General features: G+C 68.1%; 2 protein-coding genes across 4 annotated transcripts in view; both read right to left on the reverse strand.

Annotated features, from left to right (window-relative positions):
• Positions 1-5,334, reverse strand: part of GATAD2B (GATA zinc finger domain containing 2B) — a 44,089-nt gene extending 38,755 nt beyond the window's left edge. Inside the window, exon 1 of the mRNA XM_075176106.1 lies at positions 5,198-5,334. The gene's annotated coding sequence lies outside the window, so the exon portion shown is untranslated. The remainder of the gene's footprint in view (positions 1-5,197) is intronic.
• Positions 5,335-6,043: 709 nt separating this feature from the next.
• Positions 6,044-16,489, reverse strand: DENND4B (DENN domain containing 4B). 3 transcript variants are annotated; one of them, XM_075176344.1, is made up of 27 exons: positions 16,418-16,489; positions 13,848-14,158; positions 13,526-13,778; positions 13,363-13,432; positions 13,034-13,203; positions 12,700-12,941; positions 12,546-12,612; positions 12,407-12,465; positions 12,176-12,320; positions 11,902-12,077; positions 11,697-11,797; positions 11,409-11,624; positions 11,193-11,338; positions 10,979-11,118; positions 10,775-10,898; positions 10,450-10,656; positions 10,243-10,371; positions 10,019-10,160; positions 9,382-9,947; positions 9,184-9,306; positions 8,916-9,091; positions 8,110-8,233; positions 7,785-8,018; positions 7,600-7,705; positions 7,341-7,506; positions 7,207-7,271; positions 6,044-7,097 (listed from the first exon to the last, which is right to left on the reverse strand). In XM_075176344.1, exons 2-27 carry the CDS (start codon positions 14,144-14,146, stop codon positions 6,952-6,954), a joined length of 4,392 nt encoding a protein of 1,463 aa, XP_075032445.1. In that variant the 5' UTR covers positions 14,147-14,158; positions 16,418-16,489; the 3' UTR covers positions 6,044-6,951. The 3 variants fall into 3 exon arrangements, with proteins under 3 accessions (XP_075032445.1, XP_075032446.1, XP_075032447.1); XM_075176345.1 differs by lacking the exon at positions 11,697-11,797 and having other exon boundaries at positions 11,902-11,983; XM_075176346.1 differs by lacking the exons at positions 11,409-11,624; positions 11,697-11,797 and having other exon boundaries at positions 11,902-11,983.
• Between the last annotated feature and the right edge of the window lie 361 nt (positions 16,490-16,850).

Genomic DNA, 16,850 nt, shown 5'->3' on the forward strand with positions numbered 1-16,850 from the left:
ACTTTTGTTAGAAGTAGCACCTAGAGTTGTTAAAACAAACGGGAGAACCTCACTCTTGTATTCATTATACAGAGCTCGTTGCCCCAGTTAAGTGGGTCACACTGGGGAAAAACAACAAAAATACCCTGAAACTGCTTCAGTTTTCCTTGATTCCCTGGGAAAAAAAAAAAAATCCTAACAGCATTCTTGAAGATTCTGGGCATCTGAAGGGGAGAGAGCAAATGGCACGGAATGCCTCCAAGGAAATAGGTACGAGATGAAAAAGCCGCCCAGCTCAAGGACGGGACCCGAGATGCCCAACGGAACCCCCCCGCGCCTGGGGGTCCCCGGGTCCCAGCTCCCCTCCCCAGCCCAGGTGGTTTCTCTCTGTAGCCCCACTGAAGCCGAGCGACGTCCATCGCTGGACCAAGGCACCACCACGACGCCGGGACGGCTTCCATCCTCTGCCCAATTAACCTGGGAAATCATTTCTCTCCAAATCAGGTTCTCTCCAAATTCGGTGTCCGAAGGACGGTTCCCAGTTTAGCTGGAGGTCTGGGAAGCAGCAGGAAAGCTTGGGACGCTGTGCTCGGCTGGCGATGCGCAGGGAAGGGCCTCAACTGCTCCAGAGAGAGCTGGGGAGCACCAGGACAACCACCAGGTATGTAGCTCCATTTTAAGGTTACCTAAACTTTATGTCCGTTCATTTCCAGCTTTAACCAAAAAAAAAAGCAGGAAAACAAGCACATCCCCGGGCCACCGGCATCCCTCCGGCCACAAAGCTTTGTCGTCCACCCCAACCGCACCGTGAGAGCACGGGCAAGCTGGGCTGTCCGAAAGCAAGACCCCGAGCGGGTATTTGTCAAAGTCCCAGTTTCAGACTAATCCTCTTCAAGGGAAAAAAATAATTTAAAAAAATCTCTTTTTCAAATGACCCAGATAAGCATTTCAACTCCACCTCTCGCAATAAGTGTGTGCCACGGCACAGCGAGCCTCTCCCCAGGCAGACGGTCCTCCGGGATGCGAGAGAGCACAGCTCCTCGCTTTTCCACCGCTTTCCACAGAAACTTCCCGAAGAAAGCGCAGCTGACGCAGAGAATATTTATGATTTTTTTTTTTGAAATAGCCAAATTATCTGAAATACTGAAACCAATCAATCAAGAGAAATGACTGGAAATCTATCCGTAACAGTGAAGGAGAGAAATACGGGCTCATCGCAACATCTCACTTCCCAGGCCCCGTTGCTTGGTGCATCGCCCCGAGATGATGCAAACTAAGTTATGGAACAGCGATACATCATCCCACGTGTTTAAAAAAACCTGCAAGATAACCTACATGCAACAAAAAAAAGTCACAGCAAATGAAACCCCAGCCATCTGTAACCGGGCTCCTCTGAACCACCTCGAGATTAAGGAGCAGGAATCCCCGAGGCTCTGGACAAAACCCAAAACCACGGCTTTCCACGGAGGGATCCCTCACGGCACCAAGGACCCACGGAAGCGAATGGATCCCCAAAGCGCGTCTGCGCTCGACCTGCCCGCGCAGAAGCGCCGGCGAGGTCTCGGCACGGCAGCTCCGCGTAAAAGTAAGTTTCTTCTCCATCTTCCAGCAGTCGATCCAACGCTATAAAACCGCAACGACATGTGGCACGGCCTGATAGGTTGAATTTCTGCGCGCGAGGTGGATAGCTTTACACGGGGATTAGATTTATAGCCAATCTCTTTTTTTTTTTTTTTTAAAACCAGAAACATTTTGCTGTTGTACCCCGGCACAAACACGACGCAGAGCTGCGCGTTCGGTGCTCGCACACCAGCAGCTTTAAACACTACCCGAACCAAATGCCCCTGTAAAAAATAAAAGTCGCTCTCCACGGGGTAATACACTGGGTTGTGAAAAAAACCAAAACACAGGGATTTTGATTTCCCCCCTGCCCCCCCCCCCCCAACCCTAGTTCTTGTGATTGCCAAAATGTTTTAAAAATCAGCGATTCCTACAACCGAGCGGTGCAACAGGACTCCTTCCGAGCCGGGATGAGCGGGGCCGCTCGCCAGACAAAGGCTGGCTCCCAAAAAGGGGCGAGTTATCCCACGCGCAGGGGCCGCAGCCCCCTACCCGCTGCAAGACCCCGGTCCAGCGAGAGGTTTGTAGTTGGGGGGCGGAGAACAAAGCACAGAGAATTGTCAATTAACAGGGAAATAAATGTAAATAAAAAAAGCTTCAGTGATTGTTTTTCCTTAAATGCTGAAAGGAGTAGCGAGCGATGAAAGCAGCTCAGTGAATGAACCCGGGAAGCTCCTCTCATTTAAACCCCCCTGCATCTTGCGAGCGGTTGATCACGAGCCCAGCCCCGCTCCCTCGGAAGAAAACATTGGCAGAAAAGACACTTTCAAGAGCATCTTAAGTTTAATTAACTCTGCCGAGTAGATATTTCTGCTCTCCCCCTCCCAGAAACATTCGAAAGGAGGCAGCGATCCCCCGCCCTGCGCCAGAGCAGCCGGGAGCACAGCAGGGACCGGGATGCTCCGAGCGGAGCTGAGTGCCACGACCGGCGGGAGCCCGTTAGCCGTCGGAAGAGGAAGCCAGGCCGCTCTCGGCACGGGCAAACCGCAGCGCTGCAAAGATGGATGCTCCCTGTCAGCTGCACGTCACATTCGGTTTCACGCAGCCTCGTGATCAGGAAAAGCGCCGAAGCGAAGGTTGCACCTCGCGCTGAAGATCTTAACGGCTCGGAAACCAGGTCGCCAGCCCCGAGACGGGTCTTTTTGGCTGTTTCCCACCGCCGGGCGATCAGCAGCTCCGATGCGCCCAGGAATGCAACAAATTCCAGGCACGCTCCTAAATCACGGCGAGGCAGGGGGATCCCTACAGATACCCGTCCAAGGGGACACAAAACCCGTTCCGGATAAGGTGCAAACGCGGCGAGGGCGTCGTTTCACCACGAGGGCGCCGGGCCCCAGAGGCACCCCGGCTCGACGGCTGCACCGAGCTCCCCCGACGCCCACGTGAGCTGAAATCGTGTTTGCCCCCGGTGACGGGAGCACCACGGACCATTTAAAATCCAGTGATGTGCCAGAGCAGAGCACCGGCATTTCGAGGGGTGGGGGGCTCTCCCTGCACACCTACACAGCTCAGACACAGCCGGCCCTCCCGGTGAGAAGGCATGCGATCCTCTGCCGGTAGTCAACCACGCACAATCCTTAAAAACCACCGTCCTCTTGAACCGCTTGTTGTTGCAATCCTTCCCCAACCCCCACCAAAGAACACCGAGAAATAAGAGTCAAAACCTCCCACACCTTCTTCCAGAAGGACGCCGTTCCCCACGGGCTCGTACCCCCCCTTCCTCCTCCAGCCTGTCAGCAGCCAAGGCAGGATCAAAAAAAAAAAAAAAAAAAATTTAAAAAAAAAAAAAAATCCCTTTTCAGGGGGTGATTTCAGCAAACAGAAGGCGAGGAAGGCAAGGCAGCTAAAGCGAATCGATACGATCGCATCCATATGCTGTCGCTCTTCCTCCTTGCTTTCAGCTACCCTCCGCTTGCCCAAACCACCTCCTCCTCCTCCTCCTCTCTTCCTGGCAAAGCACCCCCCGCCATCAAAGAGACCCTTCTTTCTACGCATGGAGGGGAAGGGAGAGCATTTTTAAACGCCTCGAACACTCTTATTTTGGGAAATTGAGAGGAACCGTGCCACCCAGCTTCCCAAACGCCGAGTGAGGAAGGGCCTGTGCCACCCCAGAAGCAGCATTTTCACACACCCCCCCCGCCCCGATCCCCACGGCAAAAGGGGAAGGGGTGCGGGCAGGGCTGCCTGCGCTGCCCACACGGAAGGAGGAGGCAGCCGCTGGACTCTCTTGCTCCACATTAAAGCAGAGATGTGAAAGTTTTCCTGGCTGCCCCCCTCCCGGTTTTGACGTGGGGAAGCAGCATCAGGAAGAGGAGGGGGGGGGAAGCGAAGAAAGGAGGCAGAATCCTGCAGGGCAGAAAACCTGGTTTCCCAACCGGCAGCAGAGCGAGGCAGGGACAGTCAATCACCCGTTCCCATCGCCTCCCTAACGAGGGAACGGGGAAACGCCGCGATGGCAACGCAGAAGGAAATGGGAATCGCAGAAGGAAACGGGAATCGCAGAAGGAAACCCGGCAGAAGAGGAGGGAACAAAGGGGGTGTCCCCTCGGGGTGATGGGGGGAGCAGCCAGCCCCGACCCCCGCATCGCAGGGCCTCTCCATCGCAGCATCGCTCGCCAACGCTGCCCACGAAGCAGCGGTACCCAGCCCCGACCCCGAGGATGGGGGGCGAGGGGACACGGACCCCGCTCCCCACAGACCCTCCAGGTGCGGGGAGAGGCGGCTGCTCCCGCCCCGCTCTGTCGCCTCCGGTTAGAGGGAGGCGGCCGCCCCCTCCCCGCTCTCCCTTGCCCCGGGGACACCCCCCCCACGCACACCAGGCCCGCAGCCAGGCAGCGCCCGCACCCCGCTTCCCCACCGCCCCCGGCCCAGACAGCCCCGCCCCGGCCCAGACGGTCCCCAGCCGGGCAGGGACCGGCCCCCCCCAGCCCCGGAGGAAGAGCCAACACCCCGTTTTTACCACGGGGTATCCCCGCCCCCAGCCCTCCTCGCCCATTCCCGAGGGCTGCGCCAGCCCCTGCCTCCCCACACCCCCCCCCAAAAGAAAAACCCTTGGGCTCTGCTCTCCCCATACCCTGGCCTCTGTATCCCCCCCAAATCCCCCGGGCCCTAGGCCCCTGAACCCCCCGGGGCTCTGCACCGTGCTAGCGCCAGCCCCAGAAACCAGGGGCTCTGCCCCCCCCAAACCCCTCGGCTCTGCCCCCCCCAAACCCCGCGGCTCTGTATCCCCTCCAAGCCCCCGCCGGGGCTCTGCACCGTGCTAGCGCTAACCCCAGAAACCCGGGGCTCTGCCCCCCCAAACCCCTCGGCTCTGCCCCCACAAAGGCACATCCCCCCCACACCTCCCGCCCTCCCAAATCCCTACGCTCTGCCCCCCCCCAAACCCCGGGCTCTGCCTCCTGCCAGCAGAACCCCCACGGGTGCTGCCCCCCCCCGCAAATACCGACAGCCTCCCCCGCCTCAGCCCCTGGGCTCGGCCCCCCCCCAAACCCCTGGGCCTTGGCCGCCCCCCCCCACAACCGCTGGGCCCTGCCCCCCGCCCCCACCGGCACCCCCACCCCGCCGGGCCCGGCCCCCACCCCGCCCCCGCAGCCCTCACCTGGCTCGGGGGGCGCCGCCCTGGGGGCCGGGGGCGCCGGTGGGTGCCCTGGGGCCGAGCCGGGGCCGGGCCGGGCCGGGCGGGCGGAGCAGACGCGGCGCCGCAGCCACCAGCCGCCGCGGAGCGCAGCCGGCACCACCACAAACAATGCCGCTGATTGGGCAGCGGCCCCGCCGCTCTCGCCCCGCCTCCCGACCCCAGGCGCGACGCCCATTGGCGCGGCGCGACGACGGACGCGGCCCTCCACCCATCGAACCCCTCAGCCTCCCCGCCGGGCCCGCCTCCCACTTCTTACTGGCGGGCGGGCGCGAAGATTGACGCGCGACTCCACCAATGGGAAGCCGCCGAGCTTCCCCGCGGGGCGCCTTTAATGGGTCCCCGAGCCTGGACATCCGGGTACCGCCGGCCGCGCGCGGTGTCGGCGGGCAAAAACCACCCGCCCCCCCCCCCCCCCCCCCCCGCGACTGCTCGCGGGGGAATTTGGGCCCAAAGCGGCCGCCGTAGCCGCCCTGCGCCCGGCCCACGTGGCGCCCGGTGCGGAGGTGCACGTGGCCCGGCGCGACGCCGCGGGCGGAAGGAGGGGGAGCGGGCCCCGGTACCGGGCAGGGCCGCGCGTCCCCCCGCCGGGGTCACCGGCAGCGGGCAGGGCCCCAGCTCCGAGGAGGCCTCGCGTCAGCCCCGAGGCCTCCGCCAGGCCCCAAGATGGCCGCCGTGGCCGCAGGCCAACGCTCTGGCCCCTCTTCCCCCCTCTCGATGGTGCCGCCGACACCCCCGGGACGTGCGCCCCCCGGGGGGGTCCCGCTCCCCCTCCACGCCCCCCAAGAAGGCGCCCGGGGAGGCAGCAGGGAAAATACCGCAGCGGCTTTTATTTACAGACCCCCGGGGCGGGGGGGGCTCCTATTGCACAGTGCGGGGGGGGCAGGCGGCCCCCAAACCCCCCCCAACCCCCCCCCGGCCCCCAAACCCCCCCCGGGCACGGGCAGGCGAGGTGGCGGGGGGGTGGGGATGCGCAGAGCCTGTCCCGGCACCCACCCAGCTGCCAGCACAAGCGAGGAGAGGGGGCGGGGAGGGCGGAATAAATAAATAAAAATATATTAACACTGACATATAAAACCCTTCGTGTGGCGGGGGCTCCCCCCCACCCCGGGGGGCTGGGGAGCGGAGGGACTGGCCTGGGACCCCCCCTCTGTGCCCAGGGAGCGGAGGGACCGGCCTGGGACCCCCCCTCTGTCCCCAGGGAGCGGAGGGACCGGCCTGGGACCCCCCTCTCTGTCCCCAGGGAGCGGAGGGACCGGCCTGGGACCCCCCCTCTGTCCCCAGGGAGCGGAGGGACCGGCCTGGGACCCCCCCTCTGTCCCCAGGGAGCGGAGGGACCGGCCTGGGACCCCCCCTCTGTCCCCAGGGAGCGGAGGGACCGGCCTGGGACCCCCCCTCTGTCCCCAGGGAGCGAAGGGACCGGCCTGGGACCCCCCTCTCTGTCCCCAGGGAGCGGAGGGACCGGCCTGGGACCCCCCCCTCTGTCCCCAGGGAGCGAAGGGACCGGCCTGGGACCCCCCCCCTCTGTCCCCAGGGAGCGGAGGGACCGGCCTGGGACCCCCCCTCTGTCCCCAGGGAGCGGAGGGACCGGCCTGGGACCCCCCCCTCTGTCCCCAGGGAGCGAAGGGACCGGCCTGGGACCCCCCCTCTGTCCCCAGGGAGCGGAGGGACCGGCCTGGGACCTGCCCCCCCCAGGGGGGGGCTGTGGGGGGCCACCTTTAGCACTCGAGGGTGGCCCCGAAGCTCTTGCGGCAGTCGATGGCTTTAGAGCTGGGGGGCTGCGCCCGCCGCCGCCGCAGCTCCTCCTTGCCCAGGCTCCCCGCCAGCTTGTTGTAGGCCGACTTGTACTTCTTGTCGAAGGCGGCTGCAAGGCGAGGAGAGGGGGGGACACACGGGGACAGACACAGCAGCCATCAGCATTGCCGGGGGGGCCCCCCAGTGCCCCCCCAAGCCGCTCCCCGAGCCCCCGGTACCGATGTCCATGTGGTCCCTGCCCAGCGCCGCCAGCGTGAGGAAGAGGATTTCCCGGTAGATGCTCCTGGGGAGGCAGAGCGGTGAGGGGTGCTGACGGGGGGGTCTAGGTGTGTGGGGGGGTCACACCCCCTACCTCTGCAGGTGCCAGGGGCCGCCCGGGGCTGCCAGCGTCTCGAGGAAGAGGGCGATGGCTTTGTGCACCTCGTTCAGCCCCACGTGGCTCAGCACGGCCTCCAGGAAGGCCAGCGAGAAGGGGTGGCCGTGGGGCCGCCAGGACCGCAGCCGGGTGGGGACGTTACCTGGGGGGGACACACAGAGAGGGACGGAGAGGGGGGGGTGTCAGCACCGCCCCACGGCCGCCGTTCCCCCCTCCCCGCCGCCCCCCGACTCACTGTGAAGCCGCCAGAGGACGTAAAGCGGGGGGCAGCTGTCGGGCTCGGGGGCCAGGACGTCCCAAAGCAGCCGCACGCGCACGCAGGGGGAGTCGGGGGGCTGCGCCTGCGGGACGGGCAGGTGGGCGCCGGGCTGGCGGCCGCCCCCTCCCCAGAACTCCCCCCCTTACCCCCCCCAGCCTCACCTGCGGGGCCGGGGCGACGTGCTGGGAGCCCAGGAGCAGGCGGGGGAGGTTGCTGGGCAGCCCCAGCCGCTGGAAGTACCAGACGAGGTTCCAGTAGATGATGGGATGGCTGTCCACCAGCTCCGGCTGCGCCAGGAACTCGCCGCCTTCGTTCTCCACCAAACTTTCCAGCTCCTTTCGCAGCACCAACGGGCTCAGGTAGGCGAAAGCCACCCGTTCCGACCGCCGCGGCACCTGTGGGAAATGGGGGGGACGCACCGCTGGGACGCCCGGTCCCCCACCTTGCGGGGATGGTTGTCTCCCCCCTCCGTGCCCGGCTCCGTACCGCCGTGTCCGGGCAGCCGTTGCAGAGCTCCGGTTCGGCCTCATCCAGGGCCAGGCAGCGGCGGCGGTCGCTGAGCACCGGTCCCTGCGCGGCGGGAGGAGGGAGGGAGCCGTCCTCGGCAGTGCTGTGTGACAAAAAGGGGGGGTTATGGAAACGGGGGGGGCACTGGGGAGGACACGGGACGGTAGGGATTTCCCCGCAGAATGGAGGAAAATGGTGAACAAAGAAGGGGTTTGGGGATGCTGGGGACACCAGGGGGGATGTGGGACATTGGGGTTTCCCCCCAGAGGATGGAAGGATGGGGGACACCGGTGGGCAGCAAACAGGGACGCTGGGGACAGCAGGGACAGCAGAGTATGTGGGACATTAGGTTTTTCCCTGAGGACAGGACAGGGGACACCAGTGGGCAGCAAAGAGGGGGGGCTGGGGGCACTGGGGACACCAGGGACATCTGGGTGGATGCAGGACATTAGGGTTTCCCCCAGGGGACAGAGGGACGAGTGACACTGGTGGGCAGCAAAGAGGGATGTTGGGAACACTGGGGACACGGGAGAGTATGCGGGACATTAGGGTTTCCCCCCTAATGGACAGAAGAACGGGGGACACTGGTGGGCAGCAAAGAGCGGGGCTGGGGACACTGGGGACAGCAGGGACGATGCAGGACATTAGGGTCTTCCCCCAGAGGATGAGAGGACGGGGGGACACTGGTGGGCAGCAAAGAGGGGTGCTAGGGACACCAGGGAGGATGGGGGACATCAGGGTTTCCCCCGGAGGACGGGCGGCACGGGGGTGCGCAGGGGTCCCACCTGGGGGGCAGCCGGAAGTCCTGGATCTCGATGCTGAGGAAGGGGACGAAGGAGCGGCCGCAGAAGGGGCAGGTGGTGTTGAGGTTGGAGTCGTCGGAGGTCCAGCCGGCCATCACCTCCTCGTCGTACACCAGCGCGCCGCAGCCCTGGCACCGCGAGCAGCTGGACAGCAGGACCTGGCGCCGGCGGCGGCACCGTCAGCCCCCGCGGCGCTGGCAGAGGGGGGGGGGGGGGGGGGCCGCGGTGGGACGGGACCCCCCCGACTCACCTCCACGGCGGGCGGCTCCTGCCCGACCGCCCCGTCGGCCAGCGGCTCGGAGGACTTGGGAACGCCGGCGCTGCCCACCGACGTGTCCGACAGGTCCAACTCGCTGCCCAGCGAGACGGAGCTCTGAGGGGACAGGCGCCGTCAGCGAGGACGGACAGACAGACGGACAGCCCCAGCCCCCGGGGAGAAGCCGGGTACCTCGGAGGCGGTGGATTCGGGGCGCTCCCGTGGGCGCAGCAGGGTCTCGGCGGGGCTGCGGCGTGGCGGGGGCTCCCCATCCCGCTGCTCGGAGCCCCGGCGCGGGCAGGCGGGGTCGGCGGCGTCGCGGGGGCCGGTGGGGAGCTCGGTGCTGGCCGCCGGCCGGAGCGGGGGCCGCTTGCCGGGGGACAGCAGCTGCTGCAGCTTGGCGGCCAGCCCCCGCCGCGGCGTGCCCCCCGCCGGCACCCCGGCACCCGCCGGCCCCTCGTCTGCCCGGTCGCTCTCGTCCGTGGCGAAGCTGACGTCCGACAGGCTCCCTTCGGCCGAGCCGGGGGGACCCCGCAGCCGGGGGGGCAGCGGGTCCGGGGCTGCGGAAAGAGCGGGGAGCCGGGTAGTCGGGGGCTCCCCCGGTCCCCCCCGGCCCCCCTCACCGTGGGTGCCGCCGGGGAAGCTGAGGCTGCCGCTCTTCACCAGCCGGGGGGCCGGGGGGGGGTCCCGCAGGCTGCGCCCAGCCCAGGTGGTCTGCCGCTGCAGGCTGGGACGGGGCGCCGGGGGGGCTCGGCCGCCTGCGGGAGGGGACGAGGGGGCTGTCAGCAGGGTGATAGCGGCCCCCAGGCCCCCCCCCATCCCCACCTACCTGGGGGGGCGGCGGCTGCCCGGCGTTCCCGCTGCCGCAGGGGCTGCCGAAACTGGGCGGCCCCCAACACCACGTTGCGGAGCTTGGCCCAGCGCAGGCGCCCGCCCTGGGTGCCCGCCGGCCACTTGCTCTCCAGCACCGCCTGCGAGGTGGGGGGTGGGACACGGTCAGGCGCCGGCGGGGACCCCCCTGTCCCCCCCATGTGCGTGTCCCCCCCCCGTCACCTTGTTGTAGTAGCCGTAGGTGATGGTGTTGGGCACGATGCCGGCACGCTTCATCTCCAGCAGCACCCGCACCGACAGCACCGGCTCCCCGTACTGCCCGCAGAGCTGCATCAGGATGCGGTAGCAGACCTGGAGGGGGGGTAACGGCGGGCAATCAGGGGCGGTTTGAGCCCCCCTGTGAGCCCCCCTGCCCCAAATACCGCCTACCTCATCCGGCAGCACCACTTTGTGAGCCTCCATCTTGCGCAGGACATCGTAGGCCAGCTGGAGCGCCCGCAGCTTGGCTGGGGCGGCGCGGACGTGGGTGGGCAGGTAGAGGAACCAGAGCCCGTAGCAGTGCCCCAGCAGGCACTTGGCCCACATGTCGGGCACCGAGGAGTACTTCTGGGCCACGCGCTGGGCCACCTTCATCTCCTGGGGATGAGGAGAGGAAGAGGAGGGAGCTGGCGGGTGGCAGCCGGCGTCCTGCGCCCCTCGCCGTCCCGTCCCCGCTGAGGCCCGGCCAACTCGTCGCACCGTTGGCCCCGCTCACCTGCTTGGTCCTGCGCGGGGCCGGGCTGCTGGGGGCACTGCTCCTGGCCTGGCACAGCTGGGCCACCAGCGGGTCCCGGGGGGGCTCCAGGAGCTCGGGGCGCAGGGTGGGGAACCCGTCATAGCTGGGGGGGGGGGAGCAGAGGCTGAGTTGGGGGGACCCAGGGGGGCGGCGGGGCTGGGGGGAGTGAGGGGAGGGTCTCACCGGTACCGCGCAGGCAGCTCGGCGCCGTCGGGACCCGCCGGCTGCTCCGGGGGGGTGATGAAGACGGTGTGCTCGCCCCCCCGCGCGTCGTCCAGCTCCATCAGAGGGGCATCCTCCGGCTTTTCCAGCTCCGCCTGCACCTGGGGAGGGGGCGCGGGGTGTCACTGGGGGTGGGGGGGACACAGGGACACGACGTGGAGCCGGCGGGACCCACCTTATCCACGCAGGTGTCAAAAAACTCGAGGCAGGGGTCTCGGTCGCTGGCGAAGGAGCAGTCCTCGATGAACTGGGTGAAGAGCTGGGTGCGCAGCAGCTGCCCGTAAAACCGGTGGTACGCCCGCTCCCGGGACTTGAGGAACCCTGAGGGGACGGGACGGGGGGGTTAAATCCAGCTGACCCCCCCCAGCCACCTCCCCCTTTCCCCACCCACCCTGCAGGGCGAAGAGGCTGCCGGTGTCGCGGCCGGCCGGGGCGGGCGCCAGGGCGATGGGGCGCAGGAAGGAGCGGTAACCCCGCAGGGCGCAGGCCATGAAGCGCAGGAAAGCCGCTCGCGCCTCCAGCTCCAGCTGCGCCCGCCGACCCCGCGCCGCCTCCGCGTCGCTCAGCAGCAGCTCCAGCGACGCCTCCTCCCCCGGCCCGCTGTACACTGCGAAAGCAGGGAGGGGAATAATTGGGGGGGCGCAGACGGCTGTGGGGTCCCCCCCGGACCCCCACTCACTCTCGTCCAGCTGCTGGGAGAGGCTGTGCAGCGAGGCCAGCAGCACCTTGCAGGGCCGGCGGGGCAGGGAGCGGGGGGACAGCAGTTTGCGTTCCTCGCTCCTGGGGGGGACAGAGGGACGAGGGGAGGGCGGCCGGTGGACCCCCGGCATCCCTCCAGCTGGCGAAGCCCACCCCGCCACGGCCAAGAATTTGGGGCCACTCACTGGAAGATGGTGTTGGTGTCCAGGTCGACGAAGATGACGTCCCTGGGGGGCTCGTAGAGGTCGAAGTAGCTGGAGTGGATGCCTACAATGAAGGGCACGGGGGCACACAGCACGTCAGCCAGCGCCAGCGGGCACAGCGGGATGTAGGGGCACTGCCAGCGCAGGGGGAAGATCATCTGGGGACAGGACAAGGGGCGGTCAGCGCCGCGGGCCGGGGGTCCCCAGCGCCGCGGCGTGTCCCCCCCCCCTGCGGTGTCCCCTCCCTGGCACTCACCGCCACCAGGGCTTCGCCCACGCTGGTCAGGACGTCGGGGCGCAGGGAGTGGATGAGCAGCTTCTGCTCGGTCAGCACGGCCACCAGCAGTGCCACCGCGTTGTCAGGGCCCAGGTTCTGCAGCAGCGTCAGGAAGCTGGCGCCGCTGCGGGGCGGGGGGACGTCACTCAGCCGTCCCGCGTCCCCCTCGTGTCTGTCTGTCCCACCCCGGCGCCCCGCAGCCATCCCTACCTGAGCGGCAGCGGGGAGGACACGGGCCGGCACAGCAGCAGGTTGTCATACGGGGACATCTGGGGGGACACGGGGACACGGTGGGCTGGGGGGAGCGGGGACGGGGACGGGGGGCACACGCGCACACACGATGACTCACCTGGACCAGGATGCGCGGCCGCTGCGGGGACGGGAAGGGGACGTTGTGCATGAAGTGCGAGATGTGCCTGCAGGCAGAGGGGCCCGTCAAAGCGGGGAGGCGACGGGGGCCACCCCCCTTGTCCCCCCCAAACCTCCCTCCGCCCGTCGCTCACGTCTCGAGGGGCAGCACGTGGGGCCCCGAGATGGAGTAGCGGTAGATAAACATGAGGAACTTGCGGAAGACGTCGAAGAAGGGCCAGTGGGAGAGGACGCAGATGCTTTTGCGGGTCTGCAGCGAGCGGCCGGCCACGGGCCGTCGGTCCACCACGCTCAGCAGCCCCAGGCGCAGGCTCTGCTTCTCCGACAGCCGCTCCCGGGGAAACGCCTCGTGGAACTGGATGGCCGCCCCGTACACCTGCGTGGGGCGGACAGTCAGGGCGGGACATCCCCCCCGTCGACGCCGCCTCTCCCCCCCGCCAGCCCGGACCCCCCCCTGCCCCGTCCTGCCTTGTCGCCCGAGGCGCCGGTCAGCACGAAGGTGGAGAAGACGGGCAACGGGTACTTGGTGTCAGCCGGCCAGCTCTCGATGGTGGCCCCCATGGGCAGGCAGAAGACGGGCACCGATTCGGGCAGGGGGAAGGACTCGCTGTCCTGCTCGGGGTAACGTCCCAGCAGCCCTGGACGGACAGACGGACACAAGGATGAGCCTCACCTTATTGTTTCCCCCGTCCAGCTGAGGAGGGGGAGGGAGGGAGCGGCTGGGTGGGCGCCCAGCAGCCTGCCAAGGTGAACCCACGGCGGGTTTACCACCCCCCAAGCATCACGAGAGACCCTACCTGCTTCGTAGACCAGCGTGTTGGCCTTGGCCATGGCGATCTTGTAGCACAGGAACAGGGCCGGGCCCCACTGCAAGGAGGGAGCGGAGGGGGGGGGTCAGCGTGGGTCAGATGGCGGCAGGGGCATCCCGGCAGCGGCGAGAGGGGGGACCCTGGCACCCACCATGCTGGTGTTGAGGTTCTTGTCCACGCGGCAGAAGGTGTGGGGGGTGCTCTCGCCCTTGCTGGGCATGATGAGGCAAATGTCAGTGACCCCCAGCGTGTTGTGGCCGTGGGGCTCGGCCGCCCGCCGGTACGTCAGGAAAGTGCGTTGGTGGCCCGGCCCCCCGGAATTGAGGTTGGCCGAGCGGCTATAGGGCGTCGTGTCCAGGATCTTATAGCCTGGCTTCGGGCGGTCCTTGCCCTCGTAGTGCACCCTGGGTGGAGAGAAGGGGTGAGGGGGATCCCCGGGGAGCTCGTCCGCCCCCCTCAGCCCCGGGACTCACCCCAGCTCGATGAGGGGGGGCTTGTCCCGGCCCCGCTTGTAGCATATGAACATCTGGGGGTTGTTGAGCAGCCCGGCGTTGAGGTCGACAGGGTGGCCCGAGGTGGTGGTCTCGATGCAGGTGAAGCCGTGGGGCACCTCCTCGCCCTGCGAGCGGATGATGACGGCCACGTCGGTGATGGGCTCGCTGGGGCGGGCCGGGCGGTGCTGCTGGCTCTCCTCCTCCAGCGGCCGCGAGGTGTCCGTCAGTCCGGCCACCACAAAGTAGTCCACCAGCTGCGGGGGCTTCTCGTCCGACATGGCTCACGGCATCTGGGGGGGACACAGCGTGATGGGTGACACCCCGATCCTGCCCCACAGCCCACCCGGACCGGCCGTCCCCGGGGCCCCATGGAGCAGGGAAAGCTCCTTCGCCCTGGCAGGCTGGCAGCGCGGGGTGCCCCACGGCTGCGCTGGTGGCCCTGGGGCACGGCGGAGCTGACGGGGCGAAAGCACCGGGGACAGGAAGGGAGGAGGCTTCCGGTCACGCCACGAAGCACAGGGCGATGTGATGGGGACCCCCACGGCTTTGGGGGTGGGGGGCAGCACCCCACCCTGAGCACAGCGGGTGCGGGGGGACATCCCCTCCGGCAGCGCCTCTGAGACAGGACCCCCACCCTGCAGCATGGCCCCCCCCAGTTTGGTGGCTGCACCCCTGGCCCGCAGCCAGCCCCTCTCCCCTCCACGCACCCCCTCCCTGTCCCCAGTGCCCCCAGCTTGCCCAGGCGCCGCAGGAGGGGTCCGCGGAGGCCACCGGAGAGCTGCCGGGCTGGAAAGGGGAAGGAAGCGGGCGACAAGACTGTGAACACCCACGTCACACCCCCGCAGCCGTCAACCCCCTCCGCAGGGCACTGGGGCGCGACGCAGGCTCTGCCCAGCCACACCGGGGCGGGGGGCAAACTGGTCCCACCCCGAACACGGAGACCCCAAGCAGGGACACCACGGTAGCCCCACGACCCCAGGAAGAAACCCCCTTAGCCGGGGGCGATGCACCCCCCTGAGGCCGTGCCAGCATCCCCCGTGCCAGCAGAGGCAGGGCCACAGCAGCGGCTGGAGCCTGTCCCCATCCCCTGACCAGGGACCCCGGGACCCCCCGGCCCCGCAGGCAGCCACCCGGGGTATTTTTAGCCCAGCGCCACGTGACGACGGCCGAGCTGCCGAGCTGCAGCCCCGGCTCCCGATTTAGCTTCCTGCCACCCGCCTTGGGTGGGGAGAAACCAGCGGGGGGGGGGTTCCCCACAACCGGCCTGTGCCCCCCCCCACACACCCCCCTCTCTCATGGGTCCTGCGGCCAGGCCAACGCAGTGGGTCACCCCACTGAGAGCCCGCGTGACACCTGGATGACAGGTCCCTTGACCCTCCCTCAGGTCACCACGGACCCCCCCCGGAGACCCGGCAGCCCCACGGAGGTGTCCGGTGGGAGAGGCAGGGCTTTGCTCCCAGCTGCAGCGAGAGCAGGAACCGGCCCCACCGTGGCTCTGCCGAAGGGGAAGCGGCGACTGCGGGGGGGCAGGACACCCCCCGTGCCCCAGCCCCATCCCTAGGGCAGGATCCAGCCATGGGCTATGGGGCGAGCCTGCCCCACAGGAGCGCCCCAAAGGCAGGGGGGCACCGGGGGTCCCCAGCAGCAGCATATCCCCAAGCAGCCCCTGCCCCACGGTGCCTGGGGACCCTGTCCCGCTGCGCACCCTCTGCCCCACGGCCCCCTGCACCCCCCGGGGCCCGTAAGGCTACAGCACACCCCACCGGCCCCCCATCCCGGCCCCATCTCGGGCTGGAAACCCTGGGATGGAAATGGGGGTGTCAGCCTGGCCGCAGAGCCACCCCCCGCCAGCCCTGTGCACCCTATACACACAGCCGGCCCCACAGGCCCTGTAGCCGGCCCTATACACTGCACAGCCGGCCCTACACACCCCTAGCCGGCCCTACGCACCTCAGAGCCGGCCCAAAATACCCCACAGCCGGCACTATACACCCTGTATACACGCCTGGCCCCACAGGACCTACAGCCGGCCCGGGCCCTACACCCGGCCCCACAGGACCTACACCCGGCCCGGGCCTTACACCCGGCCCCACAGGACCTACAGCCGGCCCGGGCCCTACACCCGGCCCCACAGGACCTACAGCCGGCCCGGGCCCTACACCCGGCCCCCAGGACCTACAGCCGGCCCGGGCCCTACACCCGGCCCCACAGGACCTACAGCCGGCCCGGGCCCTACACCCGGCCCCACAGGACCTACAGCCAGCCCGGGCCCTACACCCGGCCCCACAGGACCTACAGCCGGCCCCCAGGACCTACACCCGGCCCCACAGGACCTACACCCGGCCCCACAGGACCTACAGCCGGCCCGGGCCCTACACCCGGCCCCCAGGACCTACAGCCGGCCCGGGCCCTACACCCGGCCCCACAGGACCTACACCCGGCCCCACAGGACCTACAGCCGGCCCTACAGCGAGCCCAGCCCCCCCGGCCCCGGCCGGCCCAGCGGCCCCGAGCAGCCCCCGGCCCCCCGCGGCCGCCCCCGCCGGTACCTGCGGGCCGGGCCGGGCCGGGCCGCGCCGCTGGGCTCCGCCGGGCCGCTACCGCGAGCCCGCCCGGCCTCGCCAGCGCCGACAGCGGCGCCTGGCGGCCGGGAGGACTCTCTGCACAAGCCGGGGGACAGCAGGACCCACGGGGACCCCCCAACGCCCCCAGGAGCTGCCAGGAACCCCCGGGATGGCCCCAGGAGCCCCCCAGGAACCCCCCCAGCACCCCCAGGAGCTGCCACGATCCACCAGGACCCCCCCAGCAATGCCAGAAGTTGCCAGGATCCCCCCAGGACCCTCCAGGACTCCGAGAAGCTGCCAGGACCCCCCCAGAACCCCTCCAGGACCTTCCCAGCACCCCCAGGAGCTGCCAGGATCCCCCAGGATCCACCCAGGACCCCCGCAGCACCACAGAAATTGCCAGGACCCACCCAGAACC

This window comes from Calonectris borealis, chromosome 29 (assembly GCF_964195595.1).
Source record: "Calonectris borealis chromosome 29, bCalBor7.hap1.2, whole genome shotgun sequence".
NCBI lineage: Eukaryota > Metazoa > Chordata > Aves > Procellariiformes > Procellariidae > Calonectris > Calonectris borealis.

Excerpts from the sequence above, each read along its gene's own strand:
- DENND4B (XM_075176344.1), bottom strand. The coding sequence starts at position 14,146 with ATGTCGGACGAGAAGCCCCCGCAGCTGGTGGACTACTTTGTGGTGGCC. Across the intron at positions 9,307-9,381 it reads CCGAATCCACCGCCTCCGAG|AGCTCCGTCTCGCTGGGCAG; the intron begins GTACCCGGCTTC and ends CTGTCCCCTCAG. Across the intron at positions 8,234-8,915 it reads GACTTCCGGCTGCCCCCCAG|CACTGCCGAGGACGGCTCCC; the intron begins GTGGGACCCCTG and ends TTTGTCACACAG.